General features: G+C 50.6%; 1 protein-coding gene across 2 annotated transcripts; it reads left to right on the top strand.

Moving 5' to 3' along the window:
* The first annotated feature begins 4061 nt into the window (after positions 1 to 4061).
* SLC25A38 (solute carrier family 25 member 38) lies at positions 4062 to 15134 on the top strand. Of its 2 annotated transcripts, XM_043595701.1 has the most exons (7): positions 4062 to 4542; positions 9609 to 9730; positions 10301 to 10385; positions 11099 to 11278; positions 11515 to 11683; positions 13095 to 13261; positions 14409 to 15134. In XM_043595701.1, the coding sequence occupies exons 1-7, from the start codon at positions 4474 to 4476 to the stop codon at positions 14529 to 14531; spliced, it is 915 nt and encodes a 304-aa protein (XP_043451636.1). In that variant the 5' UTR covers positions 4062 to 4473; the 3' UTR covers positions 14532 to 15134. The 2 variants fall into 2 exon arrangements, with proteins under 2 accessions (XP_043451636.1, XP_043451637.1); XM_043595702.1 differs by lacking the exon at positions 13095 to 13261.
* The last annotated feature ends 3646 nt before the right edge of the window (positions 15135 to 18780 follow it).

Genomic DNA, 18780 nt, shown 5'->3' with positions numbered 1-18780 from the left:
CTGGTAATGCTTTGCGAGGGGGAAGAACAGCCTTGGCTCGAGGCTGACTGGGCCTCCAGGACCCCCTAGGTCTTCTGTAGCTTATGAAAAGCCTGTCTGGAAACTTCCCCTTGTCTGTGCCTCCCCCAACTCTCAAGTCTATAGTCAACTCTTCTTCGTGATCCCAGCGCCCCTCTTTATGCCCCCCAGTCCTGTCCCTGGGCTTTAGTAAAACCATAGTTTCTCACCGAAGGCATCCCAAGAAGTATGTGGAATTGAAGACACACAACACAGGGAAAGGGAAGGAAAGATACGATAAAAAACGGAGAGGGAGACAAACCCTAAGAGACTCTTAGATACAGAGAACAAACTGAGGGCTGCTGGAGGGGAGGAGGGTGGGGGGAGGGGCTGAATGGGGGATGGGCATGAAGGAGGGCACTTGCTGGGATGAGGGCTCCGTGTTGTAAGTCAGAGATGAATCACTAAATTCTACTCCTGGAACCAGTAGCACACTGTATGTGAACTAACTTGAATTTAAAGAAATTTATTTAAAAAAAAAGAATTCTTTCTTGACTGTGGGCTCCTAACCTCAATATTTTCCACCTCAGAGGGGAGGGGACTGTGGCCTGCCACGTGCATCATGTCTCCCCTCTTGACCCCCTCCCGGTTTCCAAGGGCAAAAGGGGGCCGGTTGCCTTGACGGCAGTAAAGGGAATCTAGACATTTCCAGAAACAGCTCTGGCTCCAGGCAGACGGGAAAAGTCTCCCTGAGCTGGTTTTCCCGGAAGCATGGGGGACAACTCACTATGGACTCTTCACCCTTCCAGCGACCTTGTCCCCAAGGAAGTGACACAGGTGCCTGGCCCTGGAAGGCCCTGGAAGGCTCGTCTCCTCCAGGCCTGGAGGGCAGGGAACCAAAGCTGCCTTGGGAGCAGATTCTGTCTCTCCCATCCAGTTTCCCATGCTTAGGCCAGCCTTTTCCTTCTTGGATGGTGGAAACTCCAGAGTCAATAAAACTTGTGAATCAAACTTTAAGAGGGTGTTATGTAACCTGGATAGAGAGTGACTACAGTCACCGGGATGGGAAAACATCATGAAATCTTTTTCTTTTTTTAATTTTTTTTTTAATGTTTTTATTTATTTTTGAGACAGAGAGACACAGAGCATGAGCAGGGGAGGGGCAGAGAGAGAGGGAGACACAGAATCCGAAGCAGGCTCCGGGCTGTCCGCACAGAGCCCGACTCACGGACCGTGAGATCATGACCTGAGCTGAAGTCGGCCGCTCAACCGACTGAGCCACCCAGGTGCCCCAAGCATCATGAAATCTTAACACCCAACTCAGCAAAAGGGGCCAGATGGGGTTTGGGAGACTTACTGTGTAACTGGGGGATGTTAGGTCATAGAAGCAAAAATCACCTTATGCCGACTGCAAACAAGTCAGGAAAGCTATGCCTGATGTTAATGGCCTTGTTTTTGGAATTTTTTTATTTTTTTATTTTTTGAGAGGGAGAGCACGAGCTGGGGAGAGGGGCCGAGGGAGAAAGAGAGAGAATCTTAAGCAGACTCCACACCTAGCGCAGAGCCTGACGCGGGGCTTGATCTCAAGACCCTGGGATCATGACCTGAGCCGAAATCAAGAGTCGGACGCCCAAACACCTGAGCCACCCAGGCGCCCCAATGACCTTGTCTTGAACTCAGGCCACACACCATGTTTTCACCATATATTTTTCTTCTATTTTTTAACTCACTGCTCCAAGTTCTGCCATTAAGTATTGCTCCAAAACCCTCCTCATCTGCTAATGGGTAATGTTCTTGCACATTATCTCATACATTTCCCAATCTCCAAGAACATGGGAGGGGGTTTGGAGGGGCTGGGGGGCGGAGCAGGACTCTGGGTTCCAGGGTTGGGAATGTGGCGGGAACAGATATCGAGGAGGAAAAGCTAGAAGGCACTTACCACGCTTGAAAGCCAGCCCACTTCTTCTGAGCCCGGAACCAAGCCCACATACCTGCTGGTGGTAGGGCGGCCAGCGGGCAGGGGGCTTTCACTCTGGGCCCCCATTCCCAGAGTGGCCAAGAGCAGTCTCTGAAATACGCCAATCCACTCTGTTTCTCAAAAGCAGAAACCCTTGCCCTCTGGGGGAAAATGTAGCTGTTCCTTTAAAAAGAAGTTTCAGGGGCACCTGGGTGACCCAGGTAGCTGAGCGTCTGACTTTTGATCTCAGCTCAAGTCTTGATCTCACGGTTGCGAGTTCAAGTCCCACACTGGGCTCTGCACTGGGTGTGAATTCTAGTGAAAAATAAAAGTTTCAGGGCGCCTGGGTGGCTCGGTCGGTGAGGAGTCTGACTTCATGATGATCTCACAGGTCATGATCTCACAGTTCCTGGGTTCAAGCCCCGTGTTGGGCTCTGTGCTGACAGCTCAGAGCCTGGAACCTGCTTTAGATTCTGTGCCTCCTTCTCTCTGCCCCTCCCCTGCTCATGCTCTGGCTCTGTCTCTCTCTCAAAAATAAATAAACATTAAAAAAAAATTTTTTAGGTTTCTACTTAAAAATAAAAGTTTTAGCTTAGATATTGACACTGCACAAAGAAAGTGAGCCTTGCCCTTAGAACGAGGGATAGGAAAGTTTTTAACAATCACCAGCCAGATTTGTATATGTATTTCTACATTTTTTTAAAACATTTATTCGTTTTTTGAGAGAGAGGGTATGAGTGGCAGAGGGGCAGAGAGAGAGGGAGACACAGAATTGGAAGCAGGCTCCGGGTTCTGAGCTGTCAGCACAGAGCAATGCGGCTCGAATTCACGAGCTGTGAGATCATGACCTGAGCCGAAGTCAGACTGAGCCAGCCAGGTGCCCCTGTATATGTAATTTTTTAATGTTTATGCTTTGCTTAATCCCTTCTGGAGATAAAGAACTACTTTCTTGCTGTTCCCTGTGCCTTAATAACACAGAAATGAAGCCTTAAAATAACAGCATCTTGCTCCCTAAATTATAAGTATCTTTCCTGACCTACATTTCCCCCCAGTGGAGAATGAATGCTAGAAAGTAGCAAAAATTGTCATGAAAAGTTATTCTGCAGGTAACCAGGTACATTGAAGTTGTGTGCCTGCTTTTTTCAACAGGAGTGTCAGGATCCCAGTAGCAATACTTTCCCATGTCTCTCCCAGACAAGGAATGATGGGAAGGTGGGAGACCATAAAGGTTATTCCCACAGTCCAGATGAGAGATAAACCATGATCAGAAACATCCAGACCAGCGTGGTCCAAAAGAAATGTAGTGTGAGCTACACGTGTCATTTTAAATCCTAGTAGCCATATTAAAAAACAGAAAAAGTTGGGGCGCCTGGGCGGCTCAGTAGGTTGGGTGTCCAACTTTGGCTCAGGTGATGATCTCACAGTCCGTGAGTTCTAGCCCCGTGACGGGCTCTGTACTGACAGCTCAGAGCCTGGAACCTGCCTCGGATTCTGTGTCTCCCTCTCTCTCTGTCTCTCCCCTGCTCACACTCTGTCTCTATCAAAAAATGAATAAATGTTAAAAAAAAAAAAAAAGATGGAAGCAGCATGCAAAATTAATTTTAATAATATTCCTAACCTGATATATCCAAAATATCAGGTTAATATAATAATAATATAATTATTATAACGTAATAATATAACGGTTATTAATAAGTTATTTTACCATATTGCTGTAAGTCTTGAAATGTGGTGCACGGATTACTTAACAACACTGGTCAATTCCTACGCTACATTCCCAGCGTTCAAGAGGAAACGTGCGTCTGCCAAGACAATAAAGTGTTTAACGGAAAGTTATTCCACACTGCTTCCGTTTTTTAATACAAATTAACTAAAATTAAATACAATGTAAAATTCTGGTCCACAAGCACACGAACCACACTTGAAGTTCAATAGGCACGGAAGGCTACAGGCTACCTTTTGGGTGCAGGGCAAGTCTCTACTGCAAACGAGCTCAGCTCAAATCTCGCACCAGACCTTGCAGCTGGAAGGAGGCCTCCGCGCAGACGCGCCTTCAAGCTCAGGGAAACCGCGGGCCCTGAAGTTCTGGACGTCTCCGCTAGGTGGCACTAAGGCGAAGCCGCTCACCCGCTCCAGACCGGCGGCGTCCAACCCCGGAAGCGAAATCCCACGGTTCCGTGCAGTTCCTCCGGCTTTCTCCACCCCCTCCCCGGTGCATCCTGCCTGTTCTGGGGTCCAGAAGCGTGTTACAGGGCGGGATGGGCGGGAGAGCAGAGCCACGGCCTCTGCGGAGCGAGTGAAGAGCGGCGAGAAGTTCCCGGGGCGGCGCGCCTAGCCACGCAGGGGCGGTGGGAGCGCGGGCCCCGGCCCCGACGGGCGCGGACCGCAGAGCCGCCGCCTGACCGCGTGGCGCCCCACCACTGCGGCCGCGTCACCCTCGCCCCCCGGGGTCGCCAGCGCTGGCCCGAGCTCCCACTGACGGCACACTGAGCCCGGCGCACTTGCCGGCCTCGTCTCCAATGATTCAGAAGTCACGCCCGGCGCTGCTGCAGCCTCAAGATGTCGGAGACAGGGTGGAGACGCTTATGGTAAACTGCGGGGAGTGGAGGCAGGGGTTGGCCGCTCCGGGACCGCTGGCTCGTGGCGGGGAGGGGGGTGGGATATTCTGGAGGTTGCCAAGGGTCAGCGGCCCTCTGGGAGCCTTTTCCGCTCTCCAGATGAGCGCAGAACAGGTTGGGGACGTGGCGCAGGAGGGATGGATTGACTAAGGGAATTGAAAAGGGTGGGGCGAGGGAGGGGAGCAGTTGCAGCCCTCCTTAGGACAGGCTGGCGAAGGTCTCGCTGATGTTTGTTGTCTGGGTAGAGTGGGCAAGGAATTGCCGGGGTCTTGAGGGTGTCGGCGAGTGTGCCCGCGCGACACTGAACGACGTGAGAGCGCTACCGGACGTTGCTTTTGAGTTCGAGTCCCAGAGTGACCGTGGTGGGGAGGGCGCTCGGGCAGGTATTTGGACCGTCGCAAAGACCGCGGGTAGCAACAAGCCTGAGAAGAGGTGGATGCTGGAGCGACGTGGGTCCACTGCGCCCGCGGCTCGAGCGGGAGATCACGGTCTGGGCCTCCGCTTCCCGGCCGGCGGGGAACTAGAGCGGCGGGGCCTGGCCGCGGGGCCACGCCCCCTGCGTCTGGATTGGCTGCAGTGGTCGTGCCGCCGGGCCTCCATTGGTGGAGACGGAGGCGGGGCCGCCGGGGTTACCGCTCCCGGGGTGTGCAGGCGGGAAGCCGCGTGGTTTAGCGCTGGGAGGGGCGGGGGCGCTGTCCGCCCTCACCCTGAGGTTGTGGTTTCGTCTACCAGCTCTGGCGGGCGGGGTCAGAGGTGTTTTGTTTCGTTTCTTTTTTAATCCTTAAAAAAGGCCACCACTGGGGTTCTACATCTCCTTTCAGCTCTGACCTCGAGATCTGAATTGGATTTACGATTTAGTTTTTTAAAGGGGAGTAAATTGCTTGGGGAATCTACTATCTAAGTACTTTTTTTTTTTTTTAACGTTTATTCATTTTTGAGAGACAGAGACAGAGCATGAGCGGGGAAGGGGCAGAGAGAGAGGGAGACACAGAATCCGAAGCAGGCTCCAGGCTCTGAGTTGGCACAGAGCCCGACGCGGGGCTGGAACTCAAGAACTGCGAGATCATGACCTGAGCGAAGTTGGATGCTCAACCGTCTGAGCCACCCAGGCGCTCCTATGCTTATGCTTTTGTGTACTGTGTATCATTTGGTTGTTTTTGCCCCGGTTCCTCAAAAAACCAAATTGTTACTCCTTGTTGTTAACTTGAATAACTTGAAAAGAAAATCAAACATGCCTTCAAAGGATGTGCTTGCCATAGGACAAGATCTTAAGCCTATTCAAATGAAAAGTGTAAATTCTGGTTTTTGTTTTTTTTTTTTTAGTTTTTTTTAACGTTTGTTTATTTTTGAGAGAGGGCGAGTGTGAGTGGGGTGGAGGGAGCAGAGAAGGGGACAGAGAATCTGAAGCGGGCTCTGGCCTAACGGCAGAGCCGGAGGCAGGGTTCGAACTCACGAACTGTGATATCATGACCTGAGCTGAAGTCAGATTCTCAAAGGACAGAGCCACCCAGGTGCCCAATTCTGTTTTTTGGTTTTTGTTTTTTAAATAATGCTACTACGTGTGTGTGTGTGTGTGTGTGTGTGTGTGTGTGTGTGTGTGTGTGTGTTTTAACTATTAGAGGTTAGTTTATACTGCTGGTATATATTTAGCATCTGCTGTGTGCTAATGGACCTGGAAGTTTACAAAGGTAAAGAAGTTACGGACTCTATTCTTTATTCAAGTATTTATTAAACCAATAACATCTCCAAGCTTTGTGCTGTGAAAATAAAGACATAAAATAGTTGCTACAGTGGGGGGGAGGGGGTGTACTTGGAGCATGCATGTGAAGGACAGCAGCCTGAAAACAAATTCCGTACAATGCCTGCGAGAGCCTTGGGGAAGCCGCACCGAGAACTTCAGAAGCTGTAAGCACCTTGTCATTCCTACGGCCTTACTGGAGCAAAGGGCTGAAGGGAGCCTGTCCTGGGAAGGGGCGGGCTGAGCCCACTAAGCCTTATCCTATGGAATTGTGCTCAAGGGAGAGCCATATGCAGATTTCCTGTAGATGACATGACTCATCCATTTTTGGCTGTGGGGCCCCATTTTGACTGTGCACCAGGCTCGGTGGTCGGTGCTGGAGGTACCATCGTGAACAGGACAGCTAGTGGCCTTTTCTGTCCTCGACCCAAGGGAGGTGGGCTCAGGTGCAGTGGAAGTATTGGAGGAGGAGCCTGAATGCCAGTGGGGGGCAGGGATTCGGGGCTTTCCCACAGCAGGGGAGATCTGGGCAGAGGCCCCCTCTCCCCGGATGAATCAGAGGCGAGAGGAGCTAGATGGGGTTTTCCGAGGCGAGAGGAAGGCAGAGGATCCCTTCCGGCTGCGCCCTACGCAAGAGGGAGGAGGAGGCTGAGAACACAAGCCAAAAAGGAAAGCAGGGGCCCCTCGATTCATGGAAGGCCTTGTAAGCCTAGCCAGTGGCTTCAAACCCTGTGACTTAGGACACATTCATAACCGCTGTGAGCTCCAGTTCCGTCTGTAAAATGGGTTTAAAGATTTAGCTTTTCAAAGGGCTGTGAGATCTTGAGGTGCTATGCACAGATGCCTCATCCAGTGCTGCTCCAGTTCAGGGGAGGGTGGCTTCGTAGGGTTGAGGCTGGAGGTTGCCGAGCAGGCCACTGAGATCCACGGGGGCAGGCTCTGGGGACACTGAGGGTCATCAGCCGGACTCAGTCCTGAAGCAGTCGGTACAGCTGATGGGATTTTGGAGCGGTGGTGGGGTCCGGAGCTGACGGCCAAGAAAGATTTCCTGAGACATCTTCAGGGCAAAAAGGCGCACCGGAGCCTGGAGGCCTAGCTATGGTCAAGCTAGGGTTGTGTTTCCCTCCAGCAAAGTGTTAACATCTTTAAGACCGCAGGGAGTTCCTGGAGAACTCTGCCGGCCACAACTGTCAATGGGCTGCAGGTTATAAGGAAATTTAATTTTATCTGCCATTTCCTTCTGCATTTGCTGAGGAGTCTTCCGCGACTCCCAAATGTGCTGCTGGGATATCTTGTGGGGTGGAGTGGGGGCAAGAGCGTGGGCAACAGTTGGCTGGGTTTCCATTTTGGAGTGTGAGCTGTAGATGCCTGGGGGCGTTTGGGGGAAGTGCTGGGCTTGGCCGTGGGCGTTGGTGTGCGCGGTGCGTTGGGTGTGGGTGGGGTGGCCCCCGAGGGGCTGTGGCTGGAGGAGATAAGAGGAACCACCACCACCCTGGCTGAGGGAAAAGGCCAGGGGAGCCGAAAACCAAGAGGCAGCCAGCTGTTTGAAATGTGTCCCAGAGGAGGCCGAGTAAGAGAAGGCCCAGGGTGGGAAAGGGATCCTTGGTGAGCGCGAGAGGGGCACCTTTGGCTGGATGGCAAGTCGTGGGGGCTGAGGGGTGACCAGCCAAGAGGGAGGGGAGGTGGTGTGGCCATCAGGCTGGAAAGACGGGGGTTCGAGGCTCACTGCCAGGCAGAGTAGAGGATGCCAGTTGTTTGTGCCCTTTACACATGGCTTCCAAGTTATCGGAAGGAGCGGGACACCCCTTCTGGCGGGACAGGGAATGGTGTGCCGGCAGACCGGTGAGGTATACGTTTTGCTTGGTCGTACGTGTTGTCTTACTAATTCTGTCACCCCTTAGATATTTTGCAAGCCGTTTGAACAGAGTTATAACCTCCAGTATTTATCACCTGAACTAATTTCGTCTCTTAAGTAGGTTCAGTTATCATGGGAGACCTGCTCGTCTGCTAGAAACGTGGGGTGATCTCTGTCCCCTGGGGGACAAATAACCACAGGTTGCAAACATTTTCGTTCTGGGTTGGTGGCTCTGTGTGTATAACCGGTGACTTCATCTTAATCGCGTCTTAGGGCCACAGCGTACCATTTATTGAAAAATAATAGTGCAGATGCCATTTAATGAGGAGAGAGAAGGAAGGTCTTTTAGGATGGAGTTTGCCCAGTGTCTCCTTTGGAAAAGAGGGCTTTTCTTCCGTGGTTGGGTTTTTTTTTTTTTTTTTTTTTTTAATTTTTTTTTTGTTTGTTTTTTCAACGTTTATTTATTTTTGGGACAGAGAGAGACAAAGCATGAACGGAGGAGGGGCAGAGAGAGAGGGAGACACAGAATCGGAAACAGGCTCCAGGCTCTGAGCCATCAGCCCAGAGCCTGACGCGGGGCTCGAACTCATGGTCCGTGAGATCGTGACCTGGCTGAAGTCGGCCGCTTAACCGACTGCGCCACCCAGGCGCCCCAGTGGTTGGGTTTTTTAAAGTGCCTTTGTCACACATTTGTGATCGAGTGGATTCTGAGGCAAGCTGTGAGGCCTCTAGTGTGTCGGGCTCAGAGGAAGTACATCTAGCCCTTGCCCCTTCTGGTGGTGCCTCTAGATTAGCCAGCGTGTGCGACTGTCCTGGTTTAAAGGAGAGCCACCAAACCCGGGGGTGGCTGCTGGTCTTCTGCACTGTCTGTGATCTGCTTAGGCGGCAGGGAGATGCGTGGATAGGAGAGAGAAAGGGAAAGCTTTAAGTTAAGAGGGTTCATAGGTTTTTCAGGAAGTAGCCCGTGTCTTACATTGAAACTGAACTTGCGGTTTCATTTCTCTGTCTTGCTCCTATAAATATCTACAGGTTTGATAACCAAGAGACCCCGGTGACCTTGGTTCAGACACTCCCCTGCAGTTGACTTTGCTCTGTGAAGATAAGGAGATGGCCAATAACTTGTCTCTAGCTAGACCGAGGGAGGTGTGGTTGGGGGCCTGATTCACAGATGAACGTGGATAGACATTGCTCCGCAGGATGTTCCTGGCTCCTTCTCAGCACTAGGGCTGGAGAGATCCCAACAGCAGGATATTATGTTCTGCACAACATGCCAGCGCTGTTCATTCCTGGGAACTTCTCCCTTCTCTGAAGTGGGAAGGTAACACAGAGCACCACCGGACCGTTTTCTAAGCCACCCCTAGAGAGCAGTTGACTGGTCTCGGGTGGAGAAGGCTGAGGCCCCTGGCGACAGAGTTGCTGACCCAGCGTTCTCTTGCCCTGCAGCTGCATCCGGTGATCAAAGCTTTCCTGTGTGGCTCCATCAGTGGGACCTGCTCCACCCTCCTTTTCCAGCCCCTAGACCTCCTCAAAACTCGCCTGCAGACTCTCCAGCCCCCAGCCCATGGGTAAGGCCTGCCCCTGCCCCCCCCCCCCCCATTTCTTTGAGGAACTGGTTTCAACAACTTCTCTCAGACACCGCTGCCTCTCAGCGATGTTAAGTCAACGCCCATCCTGCTGGATGCTTCGAGAGAAACGCAGGCCAGGCCCAACTTTTCACCCCACCTTTTCTTCGACATTTCCTGTTAATTGAATGGGGGGACATTCGCATTTTCTCGTGCTAGCCTGTAATGTTTTAACTGTGCTGTCTGGTACCAGACGTGTGGGTGGTTTTCCGGAAATAACACAAATGTTAAGTGTCTCTTTTATGCCCCTACTGGGCCTGGCACTGTGGGAAGTATACGACACGCATGTAGAATGGGAGGTCATCCTTCCAGTGTGAATGCACAGATCGACATGGACGCGCCAAACCACCAACGTAGCCGAACTCGGAGTTACCCCAAGAGGTGTTGCCGAGACTCCCGAGCGTTCTGAGGAAAGAAGTCCCGCAAAGCAGTCTTTGGGTGGGGAGCTCTTTTACGAGGATGGGGGTCTAAGTCATTTTTTTTCTTCTGTGTCTCCGTTCTGTCTGCTTTCAGATCCAGGCGTGTTGGGATGCTGGCTCTTCTCTTGAAGGTGGTTCGCACGGAGAGCATTCTGGGCCTTTGGAAAGGGATGTCTCCTGTAAGCTGCGTTTTGGGTCCTCTCTTGGCACCCTTTGCTGTAATAGCCAGCCATTTCTCATGCACCTCACGTATCCTCTCGTTAGGATAGGTGAGCGTCCTACGAGGTCCTCGGTTGGTCTCCTGCTGCTAGCTCTGAGGGCTCAGGGAAGGAAATGGGACGTCTGTAGGCCCTTTGGGGGCAAGCGGCAGAGCAGATGCAGCTGGTGCCCTCAGCTGCCAGCATGTCCTTGTCCTTGCCCTTCAGAGCACGCAGGCCACACCTGCATTTCTTTACCGGCCGGCTTTCCTGGCCCTAGGAAGTCACTTTGCCGGAAGTGAGGAAGTCACTTTGCCAGAAGTGCCAGGGAATTAACGCTCACCCAGGCCCGCAGCAGCCCTTTAGTCGACGGAAGATGACACTGGATACTTAAAACTCTCACTCACCCTCCTCAGATGGCGGGGTAACAGGGAGGCACCCTACACCAAGATTCCCAGAGTTCCCCAAAGGGATTGAGTTGCCCGCGGCAGTAGTGGCTTAGGGAACACGCCCTTTGTCGGCCGCCTTCCCGCCTGTCTCTCACTTCCCCTTTCTCTTCTTGGTGTCCCGCCGCACCTTCAGTCGACTACTGGCACGCAGACCTTGGCCTTGTTTTGGGAAAAGCCGGCTAAGACGGTGTCCTACCGTGTCAGCCTTTGACTTCTTCCCTCCCCACCCCCCAACGTTTTCTGCAGTCCATTGTGAGGTGTGTCCCCGGCATTGGTATCTACTTCGGCACCCTCTACTCCTTGAAGCAGTACTTTCTGCGAGGCCATCCACCAACCGCCCTGGAGTCGGTCATCCTGGGCGTGGGCTCTCGCTCAGTTGCAGGGGTCTGCATGTCACCCATCACTGTGATCAAGACCCGTTACGAGGTGAGTCTGACTGCTCTGGGCCTCAAGGCTGGGTAACCAGAGGCACTGGGCCGCCGTCCGCTGTCCACCCCCGATTTAGAATGGAAGATAGAGGCTGCTGTGGTCAGAGAACCCAAGCCACGTGGGAACCAGAGCCCCCGGTGCCCCGGTAATGCCACATACCCTGGAGTCGCATTGGTTCATTACTCCAGCCCGGGACCGCCCTGCCAGCCACTGGTCCTGTGCTTCCCTTGCAGAGCGGGAGGTATGGCTATGGGAGCATCTACGCAGCCCTGAAGAGCATCTATCGCAGCGAGGGGCACCGGGGACTCTTCAGTGGCCTGACAGCAACACTTCTGCGTGACGCACCCTTTTCTGGAATCTACCTGATGTTTTACAACCAGACCAAAAACATCATGACCCACGGTACGGACGGACGAAGGTGTGGCGGGGAAGAGAGAGCTCCGGGACCGCAGATCCTCCCTGCCTCCTCTGCCGTGCGACACTGTTTAATGTTCTTAGCAACTCCAGATTCTTGGCAGAGTTTTAGGAACTGAGCCATGTCAGGTGCTGGGATGCAGTGGTGGTCATGATAGACTTGGTCCCTGCCCCCTCCAGTTTAGAGCCTCTTATGGCAGAGTACTGGTAGTACTAAAATTCTTGAGTGGGGTAGGCGGTGAAGTAAAGCGTGTTTCGCAGAAGTCCTGCCATAATACTTTGCAGAGTTACCCCATCTTTAGATTGCTGGGTCCTGCCCAGGGCCTCCTGCATCGGAAGCTTTGGAACAAGACCTGGGAGTCTATTCCTCAAGAAGCAGTTGGTGGGATTCTCATCAGACAAGTCTGGGAAACGCCAGTAGGGTAGGAGCTGGAAGGAAAGTACCATTTCACCTCCATTGCTGTGTTCCCAGTTAAGAGTGGTTTTGAGCCTCTGTTGGGGTGGAGAGAAAGGTGCCAAACCTCAGGCGTCCTGGCAGACCCACCCCACCACCAAGCTCATTTGGATACAACAAGGACACAATCAGTGGGCAGCAAACGTTCACCCAGGCGGAGCCAGGTGCTAATGGAAACACGTTCTGTGGCATGAACCTGTGTCCAATAAGGGGTCTCTGGATAATTCGAGAAAGGATATGCAACCAAGGTCACGTCAGTGGGAAAGCTAGCACGCCATCATGACAGTGGTGATCAAGTACAGTTGGGGTGCTTTTTAGGAGGCTTCCTGCTCCGCCCAAGGCACCGGGGGCCGTGACCCTGCAGGTCACAGCCTCCTTCATTTTGCCATGGGAAGTTAGGGCAGTAAGGGAGCTTGGATGTACACTTTTGATTTCTCTATATGTATAATTGTTTATTCCCATCTGTTTAAGAGCAAGTTGCAGGAGGGATGCCCCTTTACCCTTAAATATCTCCATGTCAGGAAGCTCATGACATGGGTTTGACCCACTGTGGGCGATAGTAACTTTTTATCACTTGGACAAGATAGTGTCTCCACTGAAAACTCACTTTTTCTTTTGTCATTTGTAAGCGTCTCAGTGGGGAGATACTTGGAGTCTGTATACATCTATAGAAAACACCCTGTTCCTTTCATTCATATGTTTTAGCCCGTGATTCTTGCCCGAATGAATTATGATGGCGATAGTTGTAAAAAAAAAAAAAAGGCGAATTTTAACTCCCACTACTTCATCTACACATAGTGTACCTTTAAATGTTTATTTCTTAACCTTGTCTGAATCTCCATCCTTCTAACTTTGGGGAAGGATTAGTGGTCAACTTAGTAGGGATACTTCCAAGTTGAGCGTGGGATTTATTTGTAACCGAATGTTGCCTTTGTCCTATTTCAGACCAGTTGGATGCAGTCCTTATTCCTGTTGTAAATTTCAGCTGTGGGATCTTTGCTGGTATTCTGGCCTCCCTGGTAACTCAACCTGCGGATGTCATCAAAACTCATATGCAGCTCACCCCAATGAAATTTCGGTGGATTGGCCAGGCGGTGACCCTCATTTTCAAAGTAAGGCTATGGAGTAAATATTGGCTCTTACTGGGGTTACGGCTCTCTCTAGAGCAGTATCTTGTGCCCTTTACACATTAGAATCACTTGGGGAGCTTTAAAAACGTCCCCACTCCCTGGGGCGCCTGGGTGGTTCAGCCGGTTGAGTGTCCAACTCTTGATTTTGGCGCAGGTCATGATCTCACAGTTCATGAGTTTGGGTTCCACACTAGCGGTGTGGAGCCTGCTTGGAATTCTCGCTCTCTGTGGTTTGCATTCTCTCTCTCTCTCTCTCTCTCTCTCTCTCTCTCTCTCTCTCTCAAAATAAATAAATAAACTAAAAAAGAAAAGTCCTCACTTCCAGATCATAATCTGGGCTGGTGATATCTGAATGCCTGGGAGCAGGTGAAGCCCGGATCAGTAGTTAAGTTCCCTAGTGATTCCAAGGTGTTGCCAAGGTTGAAATCGCTGCTAAAAACCTATGGTTGGTTGTGGGGATTTTTTGGTGGTGGGTGGGGGAAACTGACTACATTAGGACAACCAGTTATATTTGTTAAACTTGGAATTGCTGGGCTCCACCCCAGACCTATTGAATCAGGTGAGCAGGGAGGGTCTAGTCATCCGATCAAGGACCTAGGAGGAACCAGAGTCCCCAAAAAACCATACAAACACATTATTTTGTTTCTAGAAATTTGCTCTAGAGGAGTAACAGGCGTTTTGTCTCTAATTCTTATATTACGAAACTATGGAAAGAAGCTCCCTCCAGGCAGACAAATCATCATAAAGGCACCTTTTCCTCTAGCCTGGAGCCAGGGCCCAGGGCTTGGCATGCAGACCGAGGTCTGGGACTCAGCCGCCAGCTGGCACTTGGTGCCTCTGTGAGCTGTGTAAGCTGCACAGCGGTATAGGCAACCCTTGATGAAGATTTTCAGCCGAGAAACGCATTCCCCTGGATAAAGCAAGAAAGCTTTGCAATATACCAAAAAAAAAAACCTTTTCAAGTTCATTGCCTTCTTGGGTCCATTATTCATACTCTTGGCATTATCTATAAAAGTCTGAAAATGAAGACTCAACAATGGGGTAACGGAGACCCTCGCTCTTGTGTGCTAGGGGTGTTCATTGTATTGCCGCTTTGCTTCCAGAGTGTTGACGTTCATTTTCCTTGTAGGATTATGGGCTGCGTGGCTTCTTCCAAGGTGGCGTCCCCCGGGCCCTCCGCAGAACTCTGATGGCAGCAATGGCATGGACAGTCTACGAGGAGATGATGGCCAAGATGGGCCTGAAGTCCTGACCGAGAGGGGCCTGGGGACAGATGGGCTCTGTTGCCTTGCCCGGCTCTTGCCAAGGGCTGCTCCGTCTCACTGTCCCGGAGTTAGAGGATGTCCTGTCTGGAAAGCCAGGCAGCTACGTCACCTTCCGTTACCCAGTTTGAGTAGAGAATAGATGGGCCCGACTCAAGCCTTCAGGATCTCCCGAAAGAGGTGTTACTGATGCGTACCGCGCGCTAGGGAGTTAGGAGAGGGTTTGCCCATCCTGCAGGACTTCTTAAAAAGGGGTTTCTGGAGGGAGCTCTGTCAGGTGGCTCCGCTTCACCTGCACCCACCTACACCAGGCTGCCGTTTGGCTCTGTCCTTGGGCAAGGAATCGCACCGCCAGAGAATCCGCGGACTGGCTCTGCGGCTGAGGCGCTCCAGTGGGGGAAGCCCATCTGCCGGGAGAGGGGTCCTTGTCACCAGGCTGAAGGCTGTGTCCGGGGTGCTGTTAGGATGAGGGGAAAAAAGATGTTGTTACTTAACTGGTGGTTACTTAATCACCTGGAGAGCCTCTAAAGAAGTGGGGACAGTGGCTTCTTAGCCTCTAAGTGTCCAAATAACGTTTTTTTGTTCTTGGCCTCCGCCCCGTTTTAATTCTGAATTGTTCTGGCATTTTTTTTTTTTTTTTTTTTTTTTTTTTTTTTTTTTTTTTTGCTGCTGCTAAAATTCACGTAAATAAAGTGAAGCACTTTATCACTGACAACTGTTTGGAAAACCTCAATAGTGTCCCCTCTGTGTTCTAAAATAACCAAATTAATCCAAGGCGGCTGGCTCTTGACCCATATAGGTCCTTCGACCTAAACATCTTTTAAAAAGCTTTATTTCACACATTGTACCATCCCCTCATTTCAAATAAACCAATCCGTGATTTTGGGTAACTTCACTGAGGGGCTCAACCATCACTACGGATCCGTTTTAGAACACGTTCAGCCCCCAAGATCTCAGATTTAAAGATCTCATTCTGAGCCCCAGCCGCTGGGAGCTATTGATCGCTTTCCGTCCACCACTTGCCTTTACTGTGCGCTTCCTATGAATGCAGTCGTACAATTTGTAGTTTCGCATCTGGTTTCTTTCGCTTAGCGTAACGCTTTTGAGGTTCATCCATGTGGCACGTTCAGCACTGTCCTTTGTTGTGCGCGTGGCCACATAACATCGTACTATCCATTCCTCAGTTGAGGACTACTTGAATTGTTTCCACTTTGGGGCTCTTAGGAATAATGCCACTGTGAACGTTCACGTACAAGTGTTTGTGTGGACCTAGCTTTTCATTGCCCTTCTGGAAGTATGTGCCTAGGAGGAGAACTGCGGGATCATGTGGTGGCAGTGTTTAACCGTCTGAGAAACTCCCAGACTCCAGACCATCCTCCGTTCCCACCAGCAGTGCGGAAGCATTCTGATTTCCCCACATCCTCCTCCACATGTTATTGTTTATTTATTGTAGCCACTCGAGTTGGGTACCCAGGCTTTTCTATCAACTTTTCAACTTCGGAAGGAGCCATACGTTTATCCAGACAGCAGAAAGAAGATTGGTCTCCTGGTTAAGGATACGGGCTGTGACCTAGGTGGCCCAGATGGAAAGCCTGGTTCTCTACTTATTTAGACACACTTTGCAACTGTTCCTGTAAAGCAGGGATCGGGATATTCCCTACCTCCTAGGGCGATGGTGAGGGTTAAAAGAGCAGATGTTTCTGCTGCATTGTGGTAGGTTCCTGGGGCTGCACAACCAGTGACCAGAAATTGGGTAGCCTCTGGCAGAAATTTGTTCTGGAGCCTAAGAGTCTTCAAATCAAAGTGTCAGCAGGGACATAATTTTCTCTGAAGGCTCTAGGGGAGGACAGTTGTGGCTTCTGGTGGTTGCTGGCAATTCTTGACACTCGTCACTCCAATCTGCCTCCGTCTCCACAAAGCCTCCCGTCTGTCCATCTGTCTCTGTGTCCAAATTTCTTTGAAGGACACGAGTAACTGGATTCGGGCACACCCGACTCTAGAAGGACCTCCACTTGATTATATCTGCAAAGACCCATCATCAAATAAGATCACATTCATAGGAACACAATTCAACCTGTGATGCATATAAATTTAATGATGTTTATACTTTAGGCTTTAGGTTGAAATGTCCCATTCAAGGGGCACCTGGGTGGCTCCGTTGGTTAAGCTTCTGACATCAGCTCAGGTCATGATCTTGCAGTTCGTGGGATCGAACCCCGTGTCCGCTCTGTGCTGACAAGCTCAGAGCCTGGAGCCTGCTTTGGATTCGGTGTCTTTCTCTGCCCCTCTCCTGCTTGTGCTGTGTCTCTCTCGCTCTCAGAAATAAACGTTAAATAAATAAATAAATAAATAAATAAATAAATAAATAAATATCCTATTCAAAATAATGGAGGAGTATGGGAGAGGGCAGAGGAGGATCCTAATCTCAGTGACCCTGAAGCCACCAGGGCTTGGTGACCTAGGTGCGGGAGGCCCTGTGCTGGGGAAAGTAGGAGGTCACGTAGGACAGATGTGTGCTGGGACAGGAATGGAACGCAGGCCAGTCACTACAGGCCTAGGTATAGTGTCTGCCTCCTAAGAACTTGGGTCCTGAGTTAGGGTGTTCGGGTCATCTTTGACCCTCATCTTGGGCCCGGGGAGCCTAACTCGTCAGTGGGGGACCTGCCAAGAGCCCCTGGGAGGGGAGGGGCAGAGGTGAGGCCCAGAGGTACAGGCTTCCCCCCAGTTTGCTCACCTTCTACTTGGTTGGTGAGTTTTGGCCACCAGAGTCCCCTTCCATCCTCATTTGTTCTTTGGGGGCAAATGAGGTTTGGTGGAACAGTCTAATTTTCTCTAAACATGGGGTAAAACTGGAATTTGCCCTTAACCCTGATTCCAGAGGGATGTGGTCCTGGACATCTGCATATTCCAGGCCCCAAGAATTTGTCTTTCCTGCAGTCTGTCACAGCTATTAAAGTTTGTGAGTCTCAGCTGGCTTTGGAAACTCTGCCCAGTGCCTCTTTAACAAGTTGACTTGTTCTTGGCTGCCTCAGACTTCAAATTATTTAGAGGCAGAGCTTTGTGGAAGCAAACACTTGTCTGGCCACTACAGATAAGGCCTAGTAAGGCATATGGGCCCAAAGAGGACAGAAGCAAAGATTTCAAGCTGCTGTTACATTCAGTTTCTATAAATATATAAACAAAATATTTCAAACACAGAGTAGGGCAAATGGTACATTGGCCCTTCATTCGAATCACTGAGATGAAAACCAACGATCAGGATTTTGCCACTCTTGTCTTTCCACTTTCTCTTTTATGAAAACAGATTTCAGACATCAGGCTATTTCACCCTTCCCATCGTTCATCTCTAAAAATCTGCAGCTCTAAAAATAGTGGACATGTTTCTTACATAACTACAATGTTTTTATCCCACCTGGAAAACGCTAACAAATTTTTTGCATATCCTCCAAAACCCAGCCCATATTCACATTTCCAATGATCTCAAATAAGGACTTTTTAGGGGTACCTGGCTGGCTCAGTCTGTGGAACTAGACTGATCTCCAGGTTGTGAGTTTGAGCCCCACAGTTGGTGTAGATTACTGAAAAATAAAATCTTTTTAAGTTTATTTTGAGAGAGAGCACACCTGAGTGTTTTCCTGTGATTGGGGAGGGGCAGAGAGAGGGAGAGAGAAAATCCCAAGCAGGCCCCAAGCTGTTAGCATGGGGGCCCCATCCAAGGCTCAATCTCACCAATCATGACATCATGACCTGAGCAGAGATCAAGAGCCTGGAGGCTTAACCAACTGGGCCACCCTGGTGCCCCCAAAATAAAATCTTTTTTAAAAAGGGAGTTTTTACAGTTGGCTTACTAGAATCGGGATGCAAACAAGGTCTTGAGTTTCCTTCACCAGATCCACAGGGTAAGTAATTTTGAGGCAAATCACAATTAGAGTGAGCTCCTGAGGTCCCCAGCAAGTCAGGGAACTGAGCAGCAGTGCCAAGCTGAGATCTGCTCCCCAAGGCAATGTCCCTTCCACGACTCCCAGGCTGAGCAGGTGTGCATTTCCAACTTCTTGCTGACTTCAAATTCTCAAGCCTCAACCTTTTTCACCTCTCCCTCTCCAATGAAAGCTGCCTCCAGGCAAATAGCCTCTAGGTGTTATTTCAGCGTCCAAGTGGAGCCAGTGGGTTCGGTAGCTGATAAGCACTCCGGATCTAACTAGGTTGCACATTGGAATCACCGGAAGAGCTTTTAAATGT

This window comes from Prionailurus bengalensis, chromosome C2, assembly GCF_016509475.1.
Source record: "Prionailurus bengalensis isolate Pbe53 chromosome C2, Fcat_Pben_1.1_paternal_pri, whole genome shotgun sequence".
Classification (NCBI taxonomy): Eukaryota; Metazoa; Chordata; class Mammalia; order Carnivora; family Felidae; genus Prionailurus; species Prionailurus bengalensis.
This window is presented reverse-complemented; position numbering and strand designations above follow the sequence as displayed.

Bases quoted from the DNA above. Each gene is read 5' to 3' on its own strand.
- SLC25A38 (XM_043595701.1), top strand. From the start codon at position 4,474: ATGATTCAGAAGTCACGCCCGGCGCTGCTGCAGCCTCAAGATGTCGGA. The intron at 4,543-9,608 runs GTAAACTGCGGG...CTTGCCCTGCAG, and splicing joins ACAGGGTGGAGACGCTTATG to CTGCATCCGGTGATCAAAGC. The intron at 13,262-14,408 runs GTAAGGCTATGG...TTTTCCTTGTAG, and splicing joins CGGTGACCCTCATTTTCAAA to GATTATGGGCTGCGTGGCTT.